This window comes from Pipistrellus kuhlii, unplaced genomic scaffold, assembly GCF_014108245.1.
Source record: "Pipistrellus kuhlii isolate mPipKuh1 unplaced genomic scaffold, mPipKuh1.p scaffold_m20_p_5, whole genome shotgun sequence".
In the NCBI taxonomy this organism is placed as follows: Eukaryota; Metazoa; Chordata; class Mammalia; order Chiroptera; family Vespertilionidae; genus Pipistrellus; species Pipistrellus kuhlii.
In genome coordinates, this window is record NW_023425551.1 from 11,531,802 (window position 1) to 11,554,023 (window position 22,222).

The window sequence follows — 22,222 nt, forward strand, 5'->3', positions numbered from 1 at the left end:
GTTGTTGTTTTTTTCCTTTTTTCCATCTAAAGAAATGGACAGGACAGGCTAAGCAAGTTTAGTACTAGCTAGCTAACTTTAAAAGTAAGTCCTTGTGAAGTGCATGTTCACTTGACTATTAGAGAATATAGTTTGGGGCTACCTAAAGTCTCCAGGTATTTTAGGTGAGCTAGGGCTTACTTGAGATCAGCCAGTGATCATTTCGTAGATGTTAAAACATCAATTTACAAAAGTTAAAAGAATAATAATGTCCAAAACAAATGAACACAGAATGCTTTTTCATAAGAAGTCTTAATAAATTAGAATTCCAGAAAACACCTTTTACAGAATTCGCCGTAGATCTAGTTTTGGCCAAAACCAAATATGTTTTGAAAGATCAGGTTTATCTTTCAAGCATCTAATCAACTATTTCCCCAGATACTCTAAAGTCATGCTTATGTCTTTCTATATATTTTGACCATAATACTTTATCTTCCTTTATTACCCCAACTTCTCATAGGCAAGTTTTATAATTTTAGTCTTTTTGCTCAGTGGACAAGATATGAATTACTTTTCCCATTTTTATATCCAAGCTGAATTGCCTTAGAGTTTCACGGGACTAAACAGCCTGCTGGAGATGCTCCTCTGGGCTAGTTCTCTGTCCAGACAGCTATGAGTATTGAGTACAGTGCTTTCATTTAATATTTTCATCTATTGTCATAGTCTTGGTCATTTCTATGTTCATCTCTAGACACTGCCTTAAACACATGGCTTCCAATGCTTAAGGGTAAAGGTTTGAAATTTCTGTCTAATTTTTGGTAATCATGTCACAGAGGAAATTATTTTGATCCTTTAAAAGCATCCTGGCTTATTGAAACTCAAGCACACACATACACAGGCATGCACGTGTGTGAACTCACAGAAAGTAAGCCCTGATGAATGGGACAGTTTAATGTCTGAGTCATCAGGGAAGGGCAGGGTCTCTGTGTCTGCTCTTGCCTGCTGTGGATTTGTAAGGAAGCATCCAGATAGGAGTGCCGTGCAGGAGGAGGTGCTACCTGCCTGCCTAGTTGGTTAAGTTTCCACTCCGCTGAGCCCCGTTATGAAGAGAGCAGTTTGGGTTCTGTGACTGTGCTGAGTGAGGTAACAGCCCAAGTATGGCAACTGGAAGATGACAGTGTTCTTGGTGTCAATATGAGGCTGGCCAGCCATAGTCTCAGTTTTGACACCTCAGACCTCAGCAGCAAGTGTGACGAGGGAGCCTCAGAGACAGAGACCTCTGGGGGTAATGGAGAGGGTTCGGACTCGAACTTAGATGCATGAAACAGCAACCAACCCTCATTGAACTAGAAGGAGTAAGACTGCAGGCACATCAAATGCTGAGAATTATGTTTTTCTTATTCCCCCTTTTAAACAGTATCTCGTTTGCTTTTCTAGAGCCCAGTTTGATGAATATTTATATGGACATTTGAATGCAAAGTTATTGATTTTTCCTATGAAAAAGCCTGGACCTTGAAGTGTACATCTCTTAGCCTTTCATTAGCTAAGCCAGAGCCAGAGCCACAGCCTGCAAGGCGGCTGGCTGTGCGGACTCACAGAACGCCACTGCCATCTGCTGTGCTTCCCGGGAGATAGCAGCCACCCTGGGAGCAGAGGTGACAAACAGAAAGATGGGACACTACAGCCCCCAGATATCTGTCACCTGGGGCTGCAGTGGTAAAATATAAGAGCTGGGTGGCTCAGCCAACAGAAATTCATTTTCGCACAGTTCACAAGGCTGCAAGTCCAAGATCAGGTGTTGGCAGATTTGGTTTCTTCTTCAAAAGCCTCTTTCCTTGGCTTCCAGAAGACTAACTTATTGTTTTGTCCTCACGTGGGCTTTCTTCTCTGTGTGGACATGGCCTTGGTTGTCTCTTTTTCTTCTTATAAGATCACCAGACCCATTGAATGAGGGCCCCATACTTATGGCATCATCAACCTTAATTACCTCTTTAAAGACCTCATCTCCAAATACAATAACATGGGAGGTAAGGTCTTCAATATATAAATTGGGGAGGAGAAAAGACACAATTCAGTTCATAACACACACACACACACACACACACACACACACACACACACACACACACACACACATCATGTGGCTCCCAGATATTTGAAAATACGTATATGACACAAAGTTGGGCTACCTTGGCTCACTGGCCCATTGGCTTCCTGTGGGTCAGAGGATCCAGGCTACAGTGCCACCATCTGCCCAGGTTCCATGCTCATTGTCTCCAAGCAGGAGCATTGGGCCAGCACCTCCTGCATGGGTCAGGGTGATCTGCCTTCTAATTAGAAGCTTCTCACCAGGAAACGGAGCTGGGACCCTGCTCCAGAGGGTGCTCCTTGACACATGAACCCTATTTGAGTGGGACAACTATCCCAGCCTATCCTATAATAAAAGGCTAATAGGCAAATTGTTCCCTCAACTGGGAGTTCCACTGAGAGTTTGACCAAGGAGTGGGGTCGGCTGATCAACCTCCCAGGTCTCCTTTCCCTGGCCGACCTGGCCTGATCTACCCAATCAAGGCAGACCCCACCTGTGCACGAATTCGTGCACTGGGCCTCTAGTTGTTTTATATTTGTTCATGAAAAGGCAGCCGTGTGTTTTAGGGGAAAACGTTTTCTCCAGGAAAGCAGACACCCCTTGCTGGGCCATCTTTGTGTCTGGCTCTGCACCTCACGATCTGGTGCCAGCCATGCTGAGTTTTTCTTATGATCTCTGGTCTTTTTGACCTGTTCTCTTTTACAGTAGTCTGTGGAAGAAATAAGATGTTCTGAGATTCCTGGTCTGATGTGCCTTTTGTTATATACTATGCAGCTCTTCTCTCTCATTTAACCCTCAGTTCTGCACCACAGTTAGATGCCTACTTCAGTGATAAGACTAAGAACATACGTCTCTGCTTCGTTAGCATCATTAGATAAACATCACTGATCTATAATAGAAAAAAAATCATTTAATTTCTCAATTTTTATTATGTTTTCTTATAAGCATTTTGCTTCATAATTAAACTAAAACTAAACATCAGTCCTCTTTTTTAAAAAAGGAGTTTATTTTTCTAAAAGAGAACTGATGTGTTATTAAATATTCAAATAATCTGGAAAAGGTTATGGCATGTCATTTTAAAAATATATTTTTTAAAGTATTGAAAAATGAATTCTAGATATAGATGCACACACGCAGGAAACAACCAAACCAAACACAAGTCCATAAAAACCTGTCCTGAATTCTTTAAACCCACTGGCCTTGGGATAAAAGTCCCAATCGATTTATAGAATCTTTCACTTGAAAAGCAAACCACGGGAAATTATTCACTTCTCTGAGGCTAATAATTTTCTGCTATTTTTGTTTGATCTTTTTCTTTTAAAGCCTGCTGGCCTGTGCATCTGTGTATTGAACTCCATTCAGTATGTTTTGATCATTTTTCCTGTTTGTCAAGATCATTGAGTTTGGATGCAATCTTTGAGCACAACATACACTCTCCCACCTGTGAGGGAGGTTGGGGGAAAGCAGGGAGGGCTACTCCCCTATTTAAAAATAGTTGTTTCTTCCTGATTATAAAGGATTGCATTTTGGCTGCAGAATGTATAGAAAATACAGCTATAAAAAATAGAATCACCCCACAATTCTAAATTGGTTCTCAGCATTTTGGCATATTAAATGTCTTCTGGTCTTCCTTCTTTCCTCTCTTCTTTCCTTTCTTCCTTCCTTCCTGTCTATCATCTGTCTATCTACCTGGTTGTTAGGGCCACATCATACATCTGTTTGGTAGCCTGTGCTTGCTTTCCTGTTATTTATATATCACTCTATATATATATAAAGGGGCAGGCAATTAGCAGTTTAAAAAAAAGTGCCAACTTCTTGGGAGTCAGGTTGACAGATAGAGTTATGAGAATTTTACTTTTCAAGTGTTGTAAGGCTTTCAAGCAATCAAATGAAAGCCTCGTATATTATTGTTTCATCATCTCTTTAGAACATCATTTTGGAATTCTGAAAGTGACTTGGTGAAATAATATTGCCCATATCTGCCAGCCCTCCCAAACTTTCCCCATCTCTGAACAGAATCACATATTATCTGACACTGGAGCCCAGAACTTTTAATGTTGCTGGTCTCTAGCCACGCTCTTCTGAACTGAAGTAGGACAAGGTAGAAGGTGCCATCTTGCTTCTTCTCCAACTCCCCAAAGCACAGGAGCTCTGCGATCATTTAATTTTATGACTTTTTGTCCTACTTAAGATTTCTTTTGGACTAAAAATACGGCAGGGCTTTAAATGATGGAAAACTATGGCCTATGGCTCTATTTCAACACTTTAACTTTATAGATCTATGAGGATTAATTGATGTGTCCAAGCTAACTGAGCTTGGTTGTGAACTTTTGACACCGATACAGCACATATTGACTCCTTCTGAGAAAGAGCGTGTTAGGGATGCCGCTGAGGACCACACCTGTGTTGACCACAGCTATGTTCCCAGCATCTAACATAACCCCTACCTAGAGCAAGACTCAGTAAGTATCTGAGAAATCAATGAGTGAATCATTCAGCTCTGCACAAACATTTCCTGGACTATACGGAAAATGCGACATTTCCTTAGACCCCAGTTTATTCCAATTAAATGAATAACCAATTAGCATAAAGCTCCTTTTGACATTTTCTAAGAGAATAAAAGGAAAAGGAAAAACACGCTGTCATATGTAAAAGACTAAACAAATGATCAACCCCTGAAACAAATGCCCACGTATACATATGCCTCCTGTCAATCACATGCAAGTTCCTGTCAGTGACAACAGTATTCCCCAACAGTGAGACAGAGCAATTTTTACAGTTAACTCTCCCAAAATTTAGCACAGCTCTTTTTCAGCTTACTGTTAAATTGCTCCCTCTTGTGGTCAGTGAAGAGAAAAGAAAAGAGCTCTTGTCTTTCCATTTGGATAGTCAGGTCAAAGTTGAGTCTGATTCTTCCAGTCACTTCTGACTCTCCCCCTTTCTTCACAATGTCTCCTCCGTTATACTACACACTTTTTATACACACTCACGCACACATTCACACATGCACATGTGCACCGTGATCATCTTTAAGTAAGGCTTATGTTCCCAATTCAAAAATATGAGGCAAAGAAAGTGATCCATTCTCTATCTTTTGTTTATTCAATACAATGGGACCTTGATTCTAACTTTATGTGTTACAGAAGCAAGCATCAGGCCTTTGTTTCTACAGAATCAATGTTGAGGCCTTTGTTTATAAAGAATCAGTGTTGACAATATTCAGCCTAGCAGAGGGGTGTGATAGAGGAGGTATTTCATTTAGAACACTCGAGTCATCCAACAGAGGAATCCTACCCAAGTGTGATACTCAGCCTCGATAAAAAAGAAAGCCAGAGCACGTGAATGGAAGAAGTGATGACATTTACAGCACGTTCTGATGTTCTGCTGCTGCTTCCCATTTTGCAAGGCCCAGCCCTCCTGTGATGGGGGTTCTGTATCTGTTTCCTCACCATCTCTTGAAGCTCGCATTGATAACGACATGAGAAAGAAAGTAGCTAGCAGAGTGGCAGAAAAAAAAATAGGATGCTTTTAGCACCAGGTGTAGAGCTACATGCATGAAAAATCAAGTTGCTGTGTCCCTCCAGCCCCTCTGGAAAGAACAAGTGAGAACCAGAACAGACCTCGTGCTGGCACAGGAAGCAGAACTCTGAAAGCCCTGAGGCTGAGAAAGGAGTCCACACTTTAGAAGTTCATCTTGTGATAATGAATGATGCCGGCGGGGGTGCCCACTTCATTATGCCCAGTTGTGCTTGCCTTCTGGAAGAGGCAGCTAATGCAAGCAGGAGGCTGGGCTTCGCTACTTCCTTTTTAACAGCAGGGGAACTGAGCACTGCATCTCTAAGGAAGACCACCAGGCATGCAGAACTGAAACGTGAGCATAGCACTGAGAGAGCTCCTTGTGGGGAGGTGAGCATAAGGGAAATCCTCAATCCTTTGTGACTTGTAAACAAGTCTGTTCCAGCAGCAGAGAGGTGGCTGGGGAGGCCTGGGCCAGGACTGGGGTGGCCTTCTGTCACAGGGAGTGAAGAGAAACAAACTAGAAGCTCGCCAGGAGGTGAGGTTTGTTTAAATAATAGAAAAGTAATTAGGCTGAAGACAAAAATCAGCGATGGCATTTTATAATTACAATTAATTTAAAGGTTAATTTCCTTTGGTGCTGAAATCTTATTTAAAACATTTACCAGAAAAGGAAATTAGGATGTTACTATCAAGAGGCATAGAGTGCTTCTGGGAACCCGTGCCTATTATCACTTGAAATTAGGTTAGACCCAACATGGGAATTTCAATTCATTTCCGTGTAATAATAGACGGCGGTCAGGGCTCAGAGTCAGCAGGGTTGGCTGGGGCGGGCAGTGCAAAATTTGCATTTTTGGGTTTGTTGGTTTATGGGATTAATTGCAAGTGTTTCCAACAAAGGAGCTTAGTTTATACATGAACAGTCCTGACACAAAAAGAAAATTGGATATGGATTGCTGCTTTTGTAACTAATGAAGTTGATGTTGAAGAAATTCCCAAGAGCAGTGAGGCGAGAGGAGGCCCATAGTCACACATCCATACACCTACATCGCTGAAATTAACCGAATGGGGCAACAATATTTCTATTGGCTACAGACCTGTCAATCCTATTCCCCTCTCCCAGGCCCCACCTTTCCATCACTCTGTTTTCCAGTTGGGAATTGTCATGCCTCGGGTTTCAAATGCCAAATGTATGTGTATATATATATATATATACCCTATTCAGCAGCCCATCTCCCTGGGAACTTGACTAGAAAAAATCAATGCATAATAGTAGCAATAGCCAGAGGGAATTAATCTTTCTGTACTAATTTCCCTGCTTACTATGCCTTGGCAGATTTGCTCTTTGTAAATATTTTATTGGTATCACTGGCATGTAAACCAAGCCCAGCAATATGGAATTGTGCAGAACCATGGAGCTATGAACAACATTAGCAATCATCTACTTTAATCCTCTAATTTTAGAGGAAAGGAGTGTGTAAACCCTTGCTCCAAATCAAATAGTCATTTAGAGGCAGAGCTGGGAGCAGAAGTTAAATTTCTTGATTCTAATTATATTTTCTACATCCCTTTGCCGTGATCCCTGAGATAGGTTCTTTCAACACATACTTTGAGAGAACCATCCTGTGCCAGGCTGGGGTTAGTCTACTAGGGATGAGGCAGGAACCAAACAGACACTGTCTTTGCCTTCATGGTGCTTGCGGTCCACCACACCATTCATATTACATCGAAGTATAATGAGCCATCAGACAAGGAGAGTAGGGGGTGCAGTGGGAATGTACCCAGAGCACCTGGCCCAAGTAAGGAGACAAAAAATGATTCCCTGAGGAAGCAACATTTCACCTGAAGCCTAACAGATAAATCAGAGGGACGTGTACAATTAGCAAAAATAGATGTGCCTTTTTTTTAAAGAGGACTACATTATTTTATCTATATTGACCCAATATACGCCATAATTCACACAGGAGTAATCTCACATGTTTTTAATGAGCTCAATATAGCAAGTCTAGTTTCGACTTTCCCAACTATCAATAAAAAGGTTAGAGTGCCGACTGGACATTCTCTTTCCTGAAAATGCAGCCATTGTTCTAAGAAAAAGATGATCCATTGAGGCGCAGGAACTTTGTGAGTTTCCTTTCTGGAGGCTGCAAAGTGACGCACAGATTGTGTTAGCAAAAAAATGCAAGGCAAGAGTATGTCTCTATTGGGTTATTATAGCACGCATGCTTTGTTTTTTACTGCCGTAATATGCATACATGAATGTGCCCACCCCCAATTAAAGCCACTGTGTCTAAATGGGCTGAGCATCCTAAATATATTCTGAAAGTCAGCTAAGAAACATACCCAATCATATCTAACTAGTAACAACTGCTCTCAACGTCAACTGAAAGGCGTGTCATGTAAAATTGAAAGCAATTCTAACAGGAGAGAACAAAACACTGGTGAATCTAATCTATCCAGACCACATGGCACAAAGCAGGCCAGGCACCTTGAAGATGTGTAGTTCTTACATCATGTTCTGCACGCTTCCCCACAGCTGCCGGAATTACTGAAGGTATCTGGCTGCATCCTTTTCTGTCTCATCACCACTCACTTCATGGAGCCTCTTGACTTCCTTCCTCAGGGAGGCTCAGTTGGATCATCTTCCTTAGGGAGAACAAAGGGTTCTTCAACATCGCCAATATCAAGCTTATCTGCCTGCCTGTGAAGCCCTGTTTTTTCTCCCACTTTGTTCTCTGGCCTCTCTCCTGGAGAAACGTATTACATCTCTCTCCACTGGAACCATTAACCTTCCTTCCTTCCTTCCTACATCCATGCCTGATGAGGCTTTGACTCAGTTTCTCCACTCCCAGCCCTGGTTGGCTACACATTGCTGGAGAAAGCAATGAACACGGCTGGATGCTCTCTCCTGCCCAACCGACTCGCAGCAGGACCCAATCCAAACCTCTCCAGGCCCGGAAGCCTAAGACCAAAACCCGAGGAAATCAATGCTATCAAACAAAAAATCTTCGCCTTCCCCAAGGACCTCAACAACACTCCAGACCAGCAATTGTCCTGTTGTCTCCCACAGCCCTGCCCAAGTCCAAGGGGAGTAGTTAAGCTTTTCCTCTCTAAAGAATCCTTCCATCGAGCCTTGGCCTCATGTCCTCCTCCCCATGCAGGAGGCTGAGCTCTCAGTGTCTTTATTCTTGCTCACTCCATTGGATTGTTCTTTCCCCTGCATTCATGCCTAAGACTCACAGACCATGGACCAGGCTGGTCCCAGCCTCTCTGTGTCCTGAGGAAAATACACAAAGTGATCGCCAAAAATATTTGGACTAATGGAAACTCAGATATATGGAGTTGTCTTATGTAAGATGCTGATAAGAAGTGAAGGCACAAGCTAAGACCAAGTCTTCGACTCCAAAGCTCTCAATCTTTACGCTACTTCAAAGCTTCCCTGTGATGTGCTGTCAAAGCAGTGGCTTTTATTATTAGAAGATTGTTCCATGCAAGATCCTGGACTGAGCAGAAAGCTGGCATGTGTCTCGCCTACAGTGTTGCCCTCCCTGAGAACTGGCAGAAAGAGACAAGGGCAAAAACACAAAAAAGTTTATCGGGTGGGACTTGTATTTCATTTTTGTAAGTTTTTAGATCCTCAAGCTTACAGTAATTACTCAACTACTTCTCATTAAAGAAATGTTTTAAAAATTTTATCAGCATCTTTTGTACTCTAATCTTCCATACTCTAATTGATTCTCTCTCTCTCTCTCTCTCTCTCTCTCTCTCTCTCTCTCTCTCTCTCTCTCTCTCTCTCTCTCTCTCTCTCTCTCTCTCTCTCTCTTTTGGTTTTTTTGTTGTTGTTGTTTTTTTTACAGTTTATTCAGAAATGCATACAAGGGTCTTCCATGAGCCAATCTATGTTCTGGGGCCTGGGGCTGTAGGAAACAGTAGTAAACTGTCCATCTTATACAGTTACATTATAGTGGAGGAATCAACAAATAAACAACTACATTTACTACTTGTCAGGTAGAGATATATTGCAATGAACCAAAATAAAGCCCAGTGAGGAGAAATAAATTCATGATTTATTGGAGGGGAGAGAGACAAGGAATCACCTGAAACTAATATAAAATATTGATTGTCATCTATAATTGAAAAAAAAAATTTAATGACAGCAAGTCCCCAATTTATTTTGCACCAATTTCAGTTACATTTCCCTCTTTCCAAGCATTTCCTGGTCCTTGCCATTTATATGTGCCCCTTGTAAATTAAATACATTTCCAAATTAAGCTAAACACCAACTTATTCCTGACATTCTTTTTTTGTTCTGAGAAAGGCAGCAACATTCTTCTAGCCAACTAATTTCTAAGAATCAACTTTGAATCTTGCCTTTTGCTTCCCTTCCTTCATATTCAAAACCTTGGCATGTCCTAGATTTTCTACCCCTTTCTCCATTTATCTTGCATTCATTGTCATATGTTTTTCTGGTCCTCCTCATTCTAATTCAGGCCTTCCCTAATTCCTCTGTCTTTCACATTTTATAATAAGCATTGAAATAGCAGAGACAAAACACCAAGTGGCTATAAGGAAAACATCTCTCTTTACTATGAAAAGCATCACTGTAGTCAAAGGTACACAAAATGGGGCTGAGAATATAAATAATTTCTGAGTGGAAGGACTGCTTAAATGTTTATATGCTATCTGCACGAGTTATCATACACAAAGGAAATGGATAAGCCTTGAGAGATGCTTGCTGTATCACCTCTTAAAGGTACATCACAGAAAATCAAAACTTATTTTTAACTGTCACTGGCAAATGCAGCACAGGTGGGTTTTTGTTTTGATTATGGTTCACATCAGAATATTCTGAGAATATTAGATTGGAGTTTGGAAGAAGATGAAGGAGTAAATTTTCTATAAATAACAGATAAAAGATACTTTATAAAAATAACAAAAGTAGACATCTACAACCAATAGAGGACTCTGACCATTAAGAGATTAATGGCAGTGGGTCACTTAGATTCCATTTATTCTTATTCACCTCCCTCAGATATTTAGGAAGACATCCATACAATTAGTCAAATGAATTCATGTGGAAAATGGCCTTACCTCATTCCATTGTCTGTGAACACAGGCCTGTATGTAAAATAAAGTACAGAAAATATGCCCTTTAATTCTGGTTTAAATCTGACACCCCCATCCACCTACCCAATGAATGAAATGGTAAAAACCCATCCTGGTTACATTCAAATCTGCTTTTTTCCTTCATGGATAATTAGAGTAAGTCCCAGACAACTCAAGCTCCATTTGCAAAGCATGCTAGATATGCCTCGTTTTCCCTGTGGCCTTTTCTCATGTCTTAGGAAGGTACATCCCTCTGGACTCAAGCTTTGTCTCCATTTTGGATCAAGATTCTAGCCACTGGACTTGAAGATTTATCTTGGTTTCTTCAGGTTATCCCTTGGTTTACACCATGATCTTTGGCTGACAGTTACCACCTGCCTTTTTCTACCATTCATCTGAAATCCTGAGGGGAGGATAGGGAGCCTAAGGAAATATATAAAAGTAATAACACATGAACCTGAGCTTGACTTGGATCTCAATGGAGGTGGAGGAGACACACTGTTTACATCTACCCTGATCTTGAGCTACTCTAATACCCTCTGTTCTCCCTGGTGAGGACCTTCCTACTGAAAGGGAACCTCAGAAAATGAAAACTTTGATGCTGTGAAAATCTCTCAGCAAACTATTGTTTAAGGAAAGTCTTAGTGTTCACAATGGTGAACCCAAATGAAAGAGAATTTGGACTCCATCTGCAGCAAATCCCCAGGCATAGACAATAATTTCTCAAAATACAAACTTTAAATGTAGTTACCATTAAATTGTTATTTAGCTCTTCTGGTTCTGCTTATCTTAGCTAATGTACAAATGTGGGCAATTCAGAAAACAAAAGATTCTCTTTTTCTCTCATCTTCTATAAAACACTTGGTACAGTTCCATAGTTGTCCCAAATTAAATAATGTCTGTCTGTCTTTCTCCTGCACTGCACAGGCTTAGAATGAGTCCTGATTTTTTTCCAGGGGCTTATAATTTTCTTTTTCCAAACCCTGTCTCATCTAGCACTATATGTGCCTTATCTTATTGTATCCTCAAGCTAATTGTATGAATTAATTATTGTAATTACTACTTTTAAAAGCTGTTAAATGATTTGTCTAAGGTCACACAGCTGGCAGATGGTCAAAGCAATATTTGAACCGTGATCCTTCCAACATCAGGGTCTGTTTTTTTTCATTATACTATTTTAATTTTGATGAGAAGAGGAATTCTGTCTTTAAAAAAAAGTCACAGTAAGAAATGTTATATAAACCATAAAAAGACATGGAGGCACTTTAAATGCATATTACTAAGTGAAAGAAGCCCGTCGGAAATGGATACACACTGTATGAGTCCAATTACATGGCATTCTATAAGAGAATGTAGACTAGGGGTGTCGAACTCAATCAGAGAAGGGGCCAAAATCTAAAATCCAGCCTAAATCGCGGGCCGAATGGTTTACTGAACAGTCATAAACTGTCATTGTGATGGAAACGCAGCGGAGTGCAGTGATGACAGCGTGGTGCGGGCCACATTGCAAGGCCTGGCGGGACGGATTTGGCCCGTGGGCCTTGTGTTTGACACATGTGAAAACGATCAGTGGTTGCACATGATCTCACTCACTTGTGGAATATAATAAACAGCTGATGAACAAAAAATAGACCCAGAGACACAAAAGCATCTAACAGACTGTCAAACCTCAGAGGGAAGGTGGGGCAGGGGCAGAGGGGCGCAGTAAGAGATCAACTAAAGGACTTGTATGCATGCATATACTCATAACCAATGGACACAGACAGTAGGGGAGTGAGGGCATGTGCTGGGAAGTAGGAGTGGTCTGGGGGAGGTCAGTAGGGGAAAAAGAGATATGTAATACTTTAAACAGTAAAGAATTTAAATTAAAAAAAAAAAGATGAATGGTTGCTCGAGATTAGGAGAGAGGCAGAGATAAGAAGGCAGAGCACAGAGGATCTCTAGGGCAGTAAAATTGTTCAGTATGATACATATCATTATACATTTGCCAAAACCCATAGGTTATAAAACACCAAGAGTGAACCCCAATGTAAACTCTGGATTCTGCATGGCAATGATGGGTCAATGGAGCTTCATCAATTGTCACAAACGTACCACTCTGGGGAAGGTTGATAGGGAGGTTGTATATCTGTGAGGATAGGATGTATATATGGACTCTGTACTTTCTGCTCAATTTTGCTGCAAACCTAAAACTGCTCTAAAAAATAAAATCCAATTTAAAAAGATGTCCCCACTAAACAGACAAATAGACATCATAAATTTTATATTACTGCACACCTTGCTCCACTTTCTACCCATAACACTCAAGGCATTATAAAGAGAACAGGTGAGGGGGGAGTCACTTCCTTGAGGGAACTATCTTTTTTTTCCCCCTCCACAATTAGTCACTTTTGATTTACTAGATTATTACAAAGTTTATTTGAGGAATCTGTGTGAGACCTTGATCATGAACCGCGATCTCTTCTGAAAAGTTAATTAACGAAGGCTTGTCCCTTTTCAGTTGATTTCATAGGTGGCTTTGATTCTTATGGCTATCAAGGGCCTCAGAAGACGTCTCATTTACAACTACAGCCTATGTACATGTAAGTATTACTCGGGAGGTTTTCATCGGGGGTGCCAAAAGATGGTGAAGTGGAATTCTGTGGCACAAAATGATGGCATGCAACTTTCCTTCAGTTACATACTGTAGTATTTCTCTCCTGTTCATCTCATTCTGACTGGGATAATTCTGATACCATGTTCTTCATAATTATTTTAAAATTTAACTTAGAAATGCCACATCTAAAGTTACCTTAAGTCTTATATAAGTATCAACTACAGGCTATAAAAAAATAAAAAAATAATTTAAGAAAACCACCTTTACTCATATACTAATTTTTTAATTGCCAAAAAATTTTATATATTTAAAATCATATAACTTTGTAGGTAGTTGTATGTGACTAGATATAAACCATATGTTTTGTTTTTTCCCAGGATAGTCTAGATGTATACAGGTTATCCTGGTTGTGCTGGTATAATTATTACCAGCACCCCTATTTAGATAGTAAGTGTTAAGTTGTCACTCCAGTCAGATATAGTGTTAAAAAAAAAAAAATCAAAAAAATGAGCAACACTTTATCATTTTTGTGATTTGAAAAGTGAAAATGAATCCAGACTCTTTAACACTGAAACTTATCAGACCCTTAACTCTAGCACTCCAGAGAGCAGATATACGATTAGAGCCTGATTTTTATATCTGTGTTTAGGCAAATTCCCTTGGATAACAACTGATAACAAATTCTATATATCAGCATCAAGTGATATGCTGAGTTGCAAGCGAGGATCAAAATAGAAAGTAAGATTCCAATTCATTTTGATATGTGAGCTTCTCTCTTTGAAGATATGTGTTTGTTGTCGTTGTCCTCCACCATCAAATCATTTTACCTTTTAATGCCGTCAGTGTGTAGGATACCAAATGGGTTTTGGAGGTATTTCTCCAGAGAAATGAACCTGTATGCATACCTTTGCAGTTTCTGTTTAAAAGGGGAATGATCTGTGCAGCATGCCTCCATTTCTCTGTGTCCCTTGTAGTTCCCTAGAAGCACCTGGTAACACCATTCATAGAAAAGCCTCTAGTGATTCAATTATCAGGCAACACTATGTGTCATTCAGAGCATTCCTTCTGTAAACAGTACTTCACAGATTTCCACTTTTATATCCCCACAGCACTGTCCTCCTAGCATTCAGGGCCTTAAGTTCTCCATTCTCTTTCTTATTTTAGAGCCCCTCCCTCATCATTCTTGTGGCCTCTAAATGGACCTTCCTAAAGTACCACTCTGATCATGTCACTCCCCATCCAAAAACTATCAATGACTTCCTGCTGCTACCTACCAGCAGAGGCCAAGCCCCTTATCAAAACCTGGAAATCTACTCCACTCCAGCCATAAGGTTTTGTGGAAACATCTCTTCTCCTCAACCCCTAATAACATTTAAGTCCCAATGATATGCAGATGATGCTAGAAGATGCTAGGAAAATGTAACAATGAACAAGAATTGACCCCTATTCTCCCGAAGCTTATAATCTATTGAGGGCATGAATAGTCTGATATCTAGACTTAACCACTTTTTTTTCCCAGCCAAACCAGAACTTTTGCCTTTTGCAAGTATAATGTGTATTTTTCCAGTTGCCCATGCTGTTCTCTTGACACAAACATCTTTTTTTCCAAATTCCACTCTTTGAAATTTCACTGTTAAATTATATATTAATATATACTTCCTTTTTCTCTGTTAATTTTTTTTTGCCATCTATAGTTATTTTCTACTTATAGCATACCCTTTCTATTCTTCCAAACATGCTTGATAGCTTAACTAAAAAATAAAATGATAAACCCTCTAAATATTTTACCACTCTTCTCAATATTGTATCATAGCCTTATATAAAGATTCTATTTAAAAATAAAGGCAAAGTAGTAAGGAATAGTGATAAAAATGACCTATTAAAGTCAGGTGGCCTGAAATTGAATTCCCTATGACCTTGGACATATAACTTTACTTGAACAACTTTATTTATTCTCACCAAACCTACCTTTTCTCACCAGAAATATAGAGACGATAGCATAAATAGAGACATATAATTGTTCTAAATTTATATGAAATAACTCATAAAAAGCATAGGACATGTCACATAATAAGTACTAAATAAACATAATTCATTTATTAGTAAGAATAATGTTTATGCTAACCCAGTATTACCCATGGAAAGACTTTATCAAATCACAAATCAATATACACTGTATTTCATTCCCAAAGGATTTCCTCTGTAAACACTGTATCTCATATAACACCAGGCCAAGTAACATGTAACAATATGTGTAACACGTAACAATATGTTTGTGCTTAAGAGTAAACCAGGACAGCTATAAGGCTTGCAATTGCTTGCTCTGACAATAGCACATAACATTTTTAGCACACAGCATTTCATTGTGTTGGTCAATAGGAATGATCAATAAATGTGATTAAACTACCATAAAGTAGATATAACCACTTATGTAAGGATCCGCTATAATAATAACATAAGAATGCTAATTATACATATTCAAGTATATTATTTCAAATCAAGCATTTATAATTCTAATGTCTTTAATGGGGGGACTTTGCAAATTTTTTTATCCAGCATTAAATTCCTTAAAGACAAACTTCCTGTAATTTTATTAAATAGAATACTTTAAATCCTAAACCAAAAATAATGATTATTCTTCTTTACTTCCAGGGAATAGTAAAAATTATATAAGAGCTTCCAAGTCTCACTGCTCATAAAATAAGTTAAATGTTTAATGGCATTCAAATTTAAGAAGTTGGAAATATTTAAGATATATATAACAACAAAATATGACTACTAGCCCCTCACCACTTAGTATTTGAGTGGTCTCAAATACTAAGATTTTATTTTACAGATGAGGAAACTGAGTCAAATGGAAGGAAAACAAGGTCACACAGCTTGTCAGGTGTGCAGCCCCAATTAGCAGCCAGCTTTCCGGCCTCTTAGTTCAGTGTTCTTTCCAAATTCATAGACAGACCATGCGTCTGCTCTGGCATTACATTCCCTGATTCTTAAAATGCATATTTCTCCTGCTTCACACTCACTTAGCTACCATGCTTCCATTCATGCATTCATGCCTGCACCCCTCCCCACTTTCTGTGTATCTTTGATCCCCTTTTGATTTCACACTAGGCGGTGTTGAATGAAGAAGGGCGTTTTCAACTTGGTGGGCCTCAAAAATCAATCTCCAGAGAGCCACTGTCTACTGAGATCCTATGACAAAGCAAAACCGATTCACACATAAACCTCCCCCCCCCCCTGCTGAGCAGCACAGACCTGAGCATCCCCCATACTTTTAATCCTCCAGGGGTATCCTCTCTCTACCAGCCATAAATACATCTCAGAGAGTAAGAGTGATTTAACGTCATGGGCCAGTGCAAGCACCCTAACAATCGGATATAGCAACTGAAGTAAGAGGTGTTCCTCAGGGAAGGAAATGCTTAAGAGCAATGTGCCGTTTTAGCTGTGGGATTCCCATGGTCCCCGGCAGATCTTCAGTTTCAGAGACAGAGCTTTGAAAACACCGTCTCACCGCCTTCCATCACAGCCGCATACCCCTTCCTGTAAGCCCGTGAATAGGCAGTCCTCTTTTTATTTTATTTGGTATCTGTAGTACATGTTCTTGGCCTGTAATTCTTCAGATCACATATCTATAATCCACCTAAAAAGGAAAGGTTATCATTAATTTGCTTTTTAGAGTTGGGTAAACCTCTTTGAAACCAACAATAGCTATGAAGTTTCTTCCCCGAAACATTCCCGTGTCCACAAGTTAATTTTCTAACAAGCAGCTGCCTGGCCACCACTGGCCTAAGTGCCATAACATGCAGAGACAGGTGTGGGCTCCCTGCGGTATAAACTGTGAGAAGTCCCCTGGCCTGTGAGACACCTTTGAAAACATCGCATTCTTTCTGGCAGCCTAATTGTACAGCAATACATAGTCATTGTATTTGTCCCCAGAAATGGATTTTAAATTACCATAAGCAGCCTCTCCATCCAGGAGAGTTCACTGAGAAAAAAGGAAAAGAGAGGAAAAGTGTCTATTTAACGCACAATTGGGCTTGGGGTCTTTTTTTTTTGTTCTTGCTCTTGTACTTAGAGAGTCAAGAAAAGGTGCTAAGCTTTCCCCCCTGATTAAAAAAATCTCTCTCTCTCTCTCTCTCTCTCTCTCTCTCTCTCTCTCTCTTTCTTAGGTCGAAATAATACATATGGCTTCATAATGTCAGCTCCTGGACCTTACAAAAAAAAAAACCACTTGTTTCACAGTGGCCTCCTGCATTTTATGAAGAGCAAGAAGCAACTGAGTTTAAATATACATACGTTTTGACAGAACAAACACCAAGCCTCACGCTTCACATACCAAACACCAAGCCTCGCATACACCAGGACACACACACACACACACACACACACACACACACACACACTGAGACACACACCAGTTCCACTTGGCCTCCTCTTCCTAACTAAAACAGATGAAAATGCAGGACACGCCCAGCTTGGACTTCCTGAAAGCAGGCTTCTTTCTCCCAGGCCTTTGGAAAGTTCAAAAGGAGACGTGTTGGTGCCCTCTGCTGGCCGTCACTAACTCCGCTGCTGCTCAGCCGGTGGGCCTCTGGGAACTGTCAAGTCATCCAGGGCACAGTAGCTGGAGAGTCCTGTCTTCTGCACTCCAGACATCTTGATAGCACCAAGGCTCCGTAGGCAACAAAATTGCAAACACCAACAAACAAAACATGCCATGATGACCTGGTAACCAAAGTCTGAATTGGCAGGTTGTTTGCCCTAAAGGCTGTCCCGTACATACTTGCCTTAACCCACCTAAGTTGTGCGCCCGAGAATCTCAGTGCAGACATCCCCAAGTCACTTCCTTTAGGCTAACTCACTGCTATTAATTCCGAATGAGTTCGAGTCTGTATGTTTTATGTCAAGAAGCAAGACTGAATAGCCCAGCAGCTCCAGTGTGTCTGTGTACGAGAAAACTGCCAGCTGTCAGCAAAGTGCTTTACCATTGAGCCTCCACAGTGGCCAAAAAGAGACAAGTACCAATAACAACAACAATAATCATCATCTTTATAATTCTTCAGTATGGGCTTCTGATGGGGTTGGGCGGGGGCAAAGTAAGACTTCATCATCTACTAACGTCATTAATCTACTGGAAGCAGAAATGGCATCACTCACTGACTTTATTTATCGCACTCTAGGTGCTTTTCTAAGTATCTACAAATGTCTTTTACTAACACAGAAACAACTGTGGATTTCTATCAACAGAGGCCAACTGAATATGTATTAGCTATGTTTACTCTTTTATATCTAATTCACATTGAAGACCCTACGTAGGTGAACTTTTTTCCCTAACTTCCAGCGTATGAGATTATTTTTGGGGTGGGTGGGGGAGGGAGCAATAGTTATCTTGGTGACATATTTGAGATCTTCTTGTGGTGATTGGGGGATCCGTTGTGTGGTAGAGTGTATTTGAATCCTCCTATATTCTTGTGACAGAAAAAACTGTGCTGTTAACGTAGTTGGCAACAAGATGCCTTTGGAAACTTAATAGTAGGTCACTGTGTTTATGAAATAATCTGAATTTCTAGGAAATTTTGTTCTATATATTCAAGCATTATTTGGTTTTCATGAGTGGGAAACATAATTAGCTCAGGCTTGTCAGGAAGTCAGATGAGTCACATTTTTTTTTCTTGGATCCACCTGAGACATTAAAAACAAAATTTTTAAACAAGTATAGCATGCTTAAGTGCAGCAAAATTCAGACTTGAGACACTATACATTGGCATGAAGCAACTTTTTCTCTTGGTTTCTATGAAGTTTCAGTTCTTGGGTCAACCTACTTTGGACCTTATCCCATCCGGAACTACATAAACCATTCCCATTACTATGTTGCATGGATATCAGTGATACACACGCATATCCACTTGAAAATGATAAAGGAACAAAGGTTGCTATTGAAACATAAACTACAAAAAAGGGTTCCAGCACTTGTGCTTGAATTTTCTCAGTGGCTCGTATACGTTTGTCCATATATACATGTAATCAAACGGATGATTATAAACATGTCAGTGAAACCTCACCTAATCATTTTATAGTGACATGCATGTTTACTCTATGAGAAACATATTTACCAATGTACTGTCCTTTGAGTCTTAAATTATAAATACTCTACATGCCAGAAACTACTCTAATGGAACTATTCATGTGACAATTTAAAAAATGAGGTTTCACTGTACATTCATGCTGTGATCAGTTTCTACCTTCCAGGACATGTATGTGGACAAGAATTGAAATGCACAGAAAAGCCCTCATCTTCCTGCTTTAAGTTGCAGCCAAGTCACCACCTAACCACTACTATCATCACCACCAAAACTTTTCCAAAACCAGTTGTTGACTACTAAACGTCATCAGTGGACAGGTCGCTGCTGGGAGCAGTGAGCACAGTAGTGTGATTCCATCTGGAAAAAAAAAAAAACATCCAAGTTGTACAGCTGTATCCTCCTCAAGATCCGGTGAAGAATGCTATTTTTCTAGGCTGAGCTTTTGTTATAAACCTAATACTCAGAAGGCAAGAGTTACAAACCTGATGTGTCCTTTTTCTTTTTTTTCTTCTCTTCCTTTTTTGCGTTTATTAATTCTGAATGTATTTTTAACAGAGTGATTTTTTTGACTTACTAGTGTAATTTGCATTTTAAAAAATAAATGGAAAAACAATCTCGTTTCCGAGCCATCCCTGAAAGCCGTGCTCTTTCTCGCCGCGCCCGTGATTGTGTCATTGACAGGAACCCCTGTGAAATTCACAGGAAGGCGGTACCGACGCCCCTCGCATGCCGTGCAGGGATGTGTCAAAAGGAAAGAGAAAATGCCAGGTCACGACACCATTTTAGCGCAGTCATAAAGGTAACATGTACTTTCATTATCTCCTGTCACTAAGGGTTGGTTTGTTTTGTTTTTTTTTTCCACAAGACTGCCTGGAATAGACTTGCTGTCATTTGGAGAGCTTGGTTCCCCACTTCTAGCTGGAATTTAGAGTTAGCATCAAGCTATTGTCTGACAGAGGTGTGAGGGCACTATATTAAAACCCTTGTTTAACATAGGTAGAGTTTTACTTTTTTAGACTCAAATAATTTAAAATAACTTAAAAAGCTCGGTTATTGCCTATTTGATGGCATGGTCTTTGATGGCAACTATAGGGAAGCATGTTTGGGTAGGGAAAGCAGTTAGAAAAGATTAATCCCTGGCCCTAAGCAGTTTGGCTCAGTGGATAGAGTGTCGGCCTGCAGACTGAAAGGTTCCAGGTTCGATTCTGGTCAAGGGCATGTACCTTGGTTGCGGGCAGTAGGAGGTGTAGGAGGAGGTATGTAGGAGGCAGTTGATCAATATTTCTCTCTCATCGATGTTTCTAGCTCTCTGTCCCTCTCCCTTCCTCTCTGTAAAAAATCAATGAAATATATTTAAAAAATAAAAATAAAAAATAAAAAAGATTAACCCCTGGCATTGGTGATTGCCCAACCATAATTTCAGCTGAGGTATCTATGAACTGAAGGGGCAGAAGGCAGCAGACGGGGGCTTCTTGTGAGGTGTGGCTGTTCTCTCTCTGTGCATAGACAGGCACAAACCAGCCCAGAAGCCAAAGAACCACAATTGATTGCAAACCAAGAGAGCTTTGAGGTAGCATTCCAAGAAGCCAAAGATCAACTGGCAGTTCCTGACTTCTCGGCCACATGGTGAGAGCCTTATAAAGACCAAGTCTGCTTGGCTTTTGCTCCCAGTGTGAAAGCATGCTGATGTGGTTCATTGAAGTAGATGGGGATGACTGTGAGGTCAATGCACAGGACATCTCAGTTGAAGGTAAAGAGACAAAAGTTAATAGAAAGGAGTTATCAATCAAATAGTGCAAGACTTACCAGCTATGTTTTGAATTCAAAGTAAACACACACACACACACACATACACACACACACTAAATAGTGCATGCCTTTGGTAAATAACACTACCAAGGTTTTCATTTTTACTATGACAAGTTGACTACTTAACTCAGAAATACAAATTCATTTTAAGGCTCTCACCATGTGGTCAAATTGTAAAACAAATTTTTGAGAGCCCACCCATCCTATCTAATAAAAGAGTAATATGCAAATTAACTGTCATTCCAAAACAAAAATGGTGGCACCCATAGCTACAAGATGGTGGCAGTGCCCAGTCCTCTCAGGCCCCCTGGAATGTCCCAGTCCCAGGGAGGCCTGCCCCTGAGAGGCAGCAGTATAAGCAGCCTCGAAGAATGCTACCCAGAGGCCCTCCTGACACTATAAAAAAACAAAAACAAATTTACTCCCCATGGAGTGATCCCTCACACACACACACCTTCAGCCTAGGATCTTAACCTGGGAGGTGCCCAAACCCCCACAGAGCGATCCCGTCCCAGCAGCAGCCTGGGGTATCAGCCTGGAAGGTGTCCATACCCCACTGGATCGATCCCTCATGCACACATCTATAGCCTCAGGGTCTCAGCCTCAAAAGCACTTGCGTCTGGGCAAGTGATCCTGCCCCATTGGCAGCCTAGGTGAGTCCACTTTAGAACTCCCCTTACGCCCAGTGGAGTGTTTGGGGGTGGGGTAGTGGTATCTGAGAAACGCAAACCTCTCCCGTTGGGTAGAAACTTCTGACCGGGTTAGGGAGGTAAATGGGTTTTGTTTAAAATCTTTACCAACCACAAAAGAAATGTCTGAGGTAGGGTTTCACATCAGAAGTAACTTGCAACTAATTTCTGAAGGCAAACTGCGGCATTGTAGTTACATTACTGGAGAATACCCCAGAGGCTAGCTCTGTAATGGTGGTGGCGGGCACTCCCCACTCTGGCTCCTCAGCACCTCAGGCAGGGCTTGAGCCCACCCAGGAAGGCTTTTCCCCTACAGTTTTCACCAGGGCAGGGAGGTTTTGTAGACATGAAT

General features: G+C 40.6%; 1 protein-coding gene across 2 annotated transcripts in view; it reads left to right on the plus strand.

Moving 5' to 3' along the window:
• NKAIN2 (sodium/potassium transporting ATPase interacting 2) overlaps positions 1 to 19,985 on the plus strand; it is a 741,160-nt gene extending 721,175 nt beyond the window's left edge. Inside the window, exons 6-8 of one of the 2 annotated variants that reach the window (XM_036414935.2) lie at positions 13,191 to 13,272; positions 13,936 to 14,024; positions 17,459 to 19,985. In XM_036414935.2, the coding sequence (XP_036270828.1) occupies positions 13,191 to 13,272; positions 13,936 to 13,960 (107 nt within the window). In that variant the 3' untranslated portion in view covers positions 13,961 to 14,024; positions 17,459 to 19,985. The remainder of the gene's footprint in view (positions 1 to 13,190; positions 13,273 to 13,935; positions 14,025 to 17,458) is intronic. The other variant, XM_036414937.2, reaches the window with a different exon arrangement.
• The last annotated feature ends 2,237 nt before the right edge of the window (positions 19,986 to 22,222 follow it).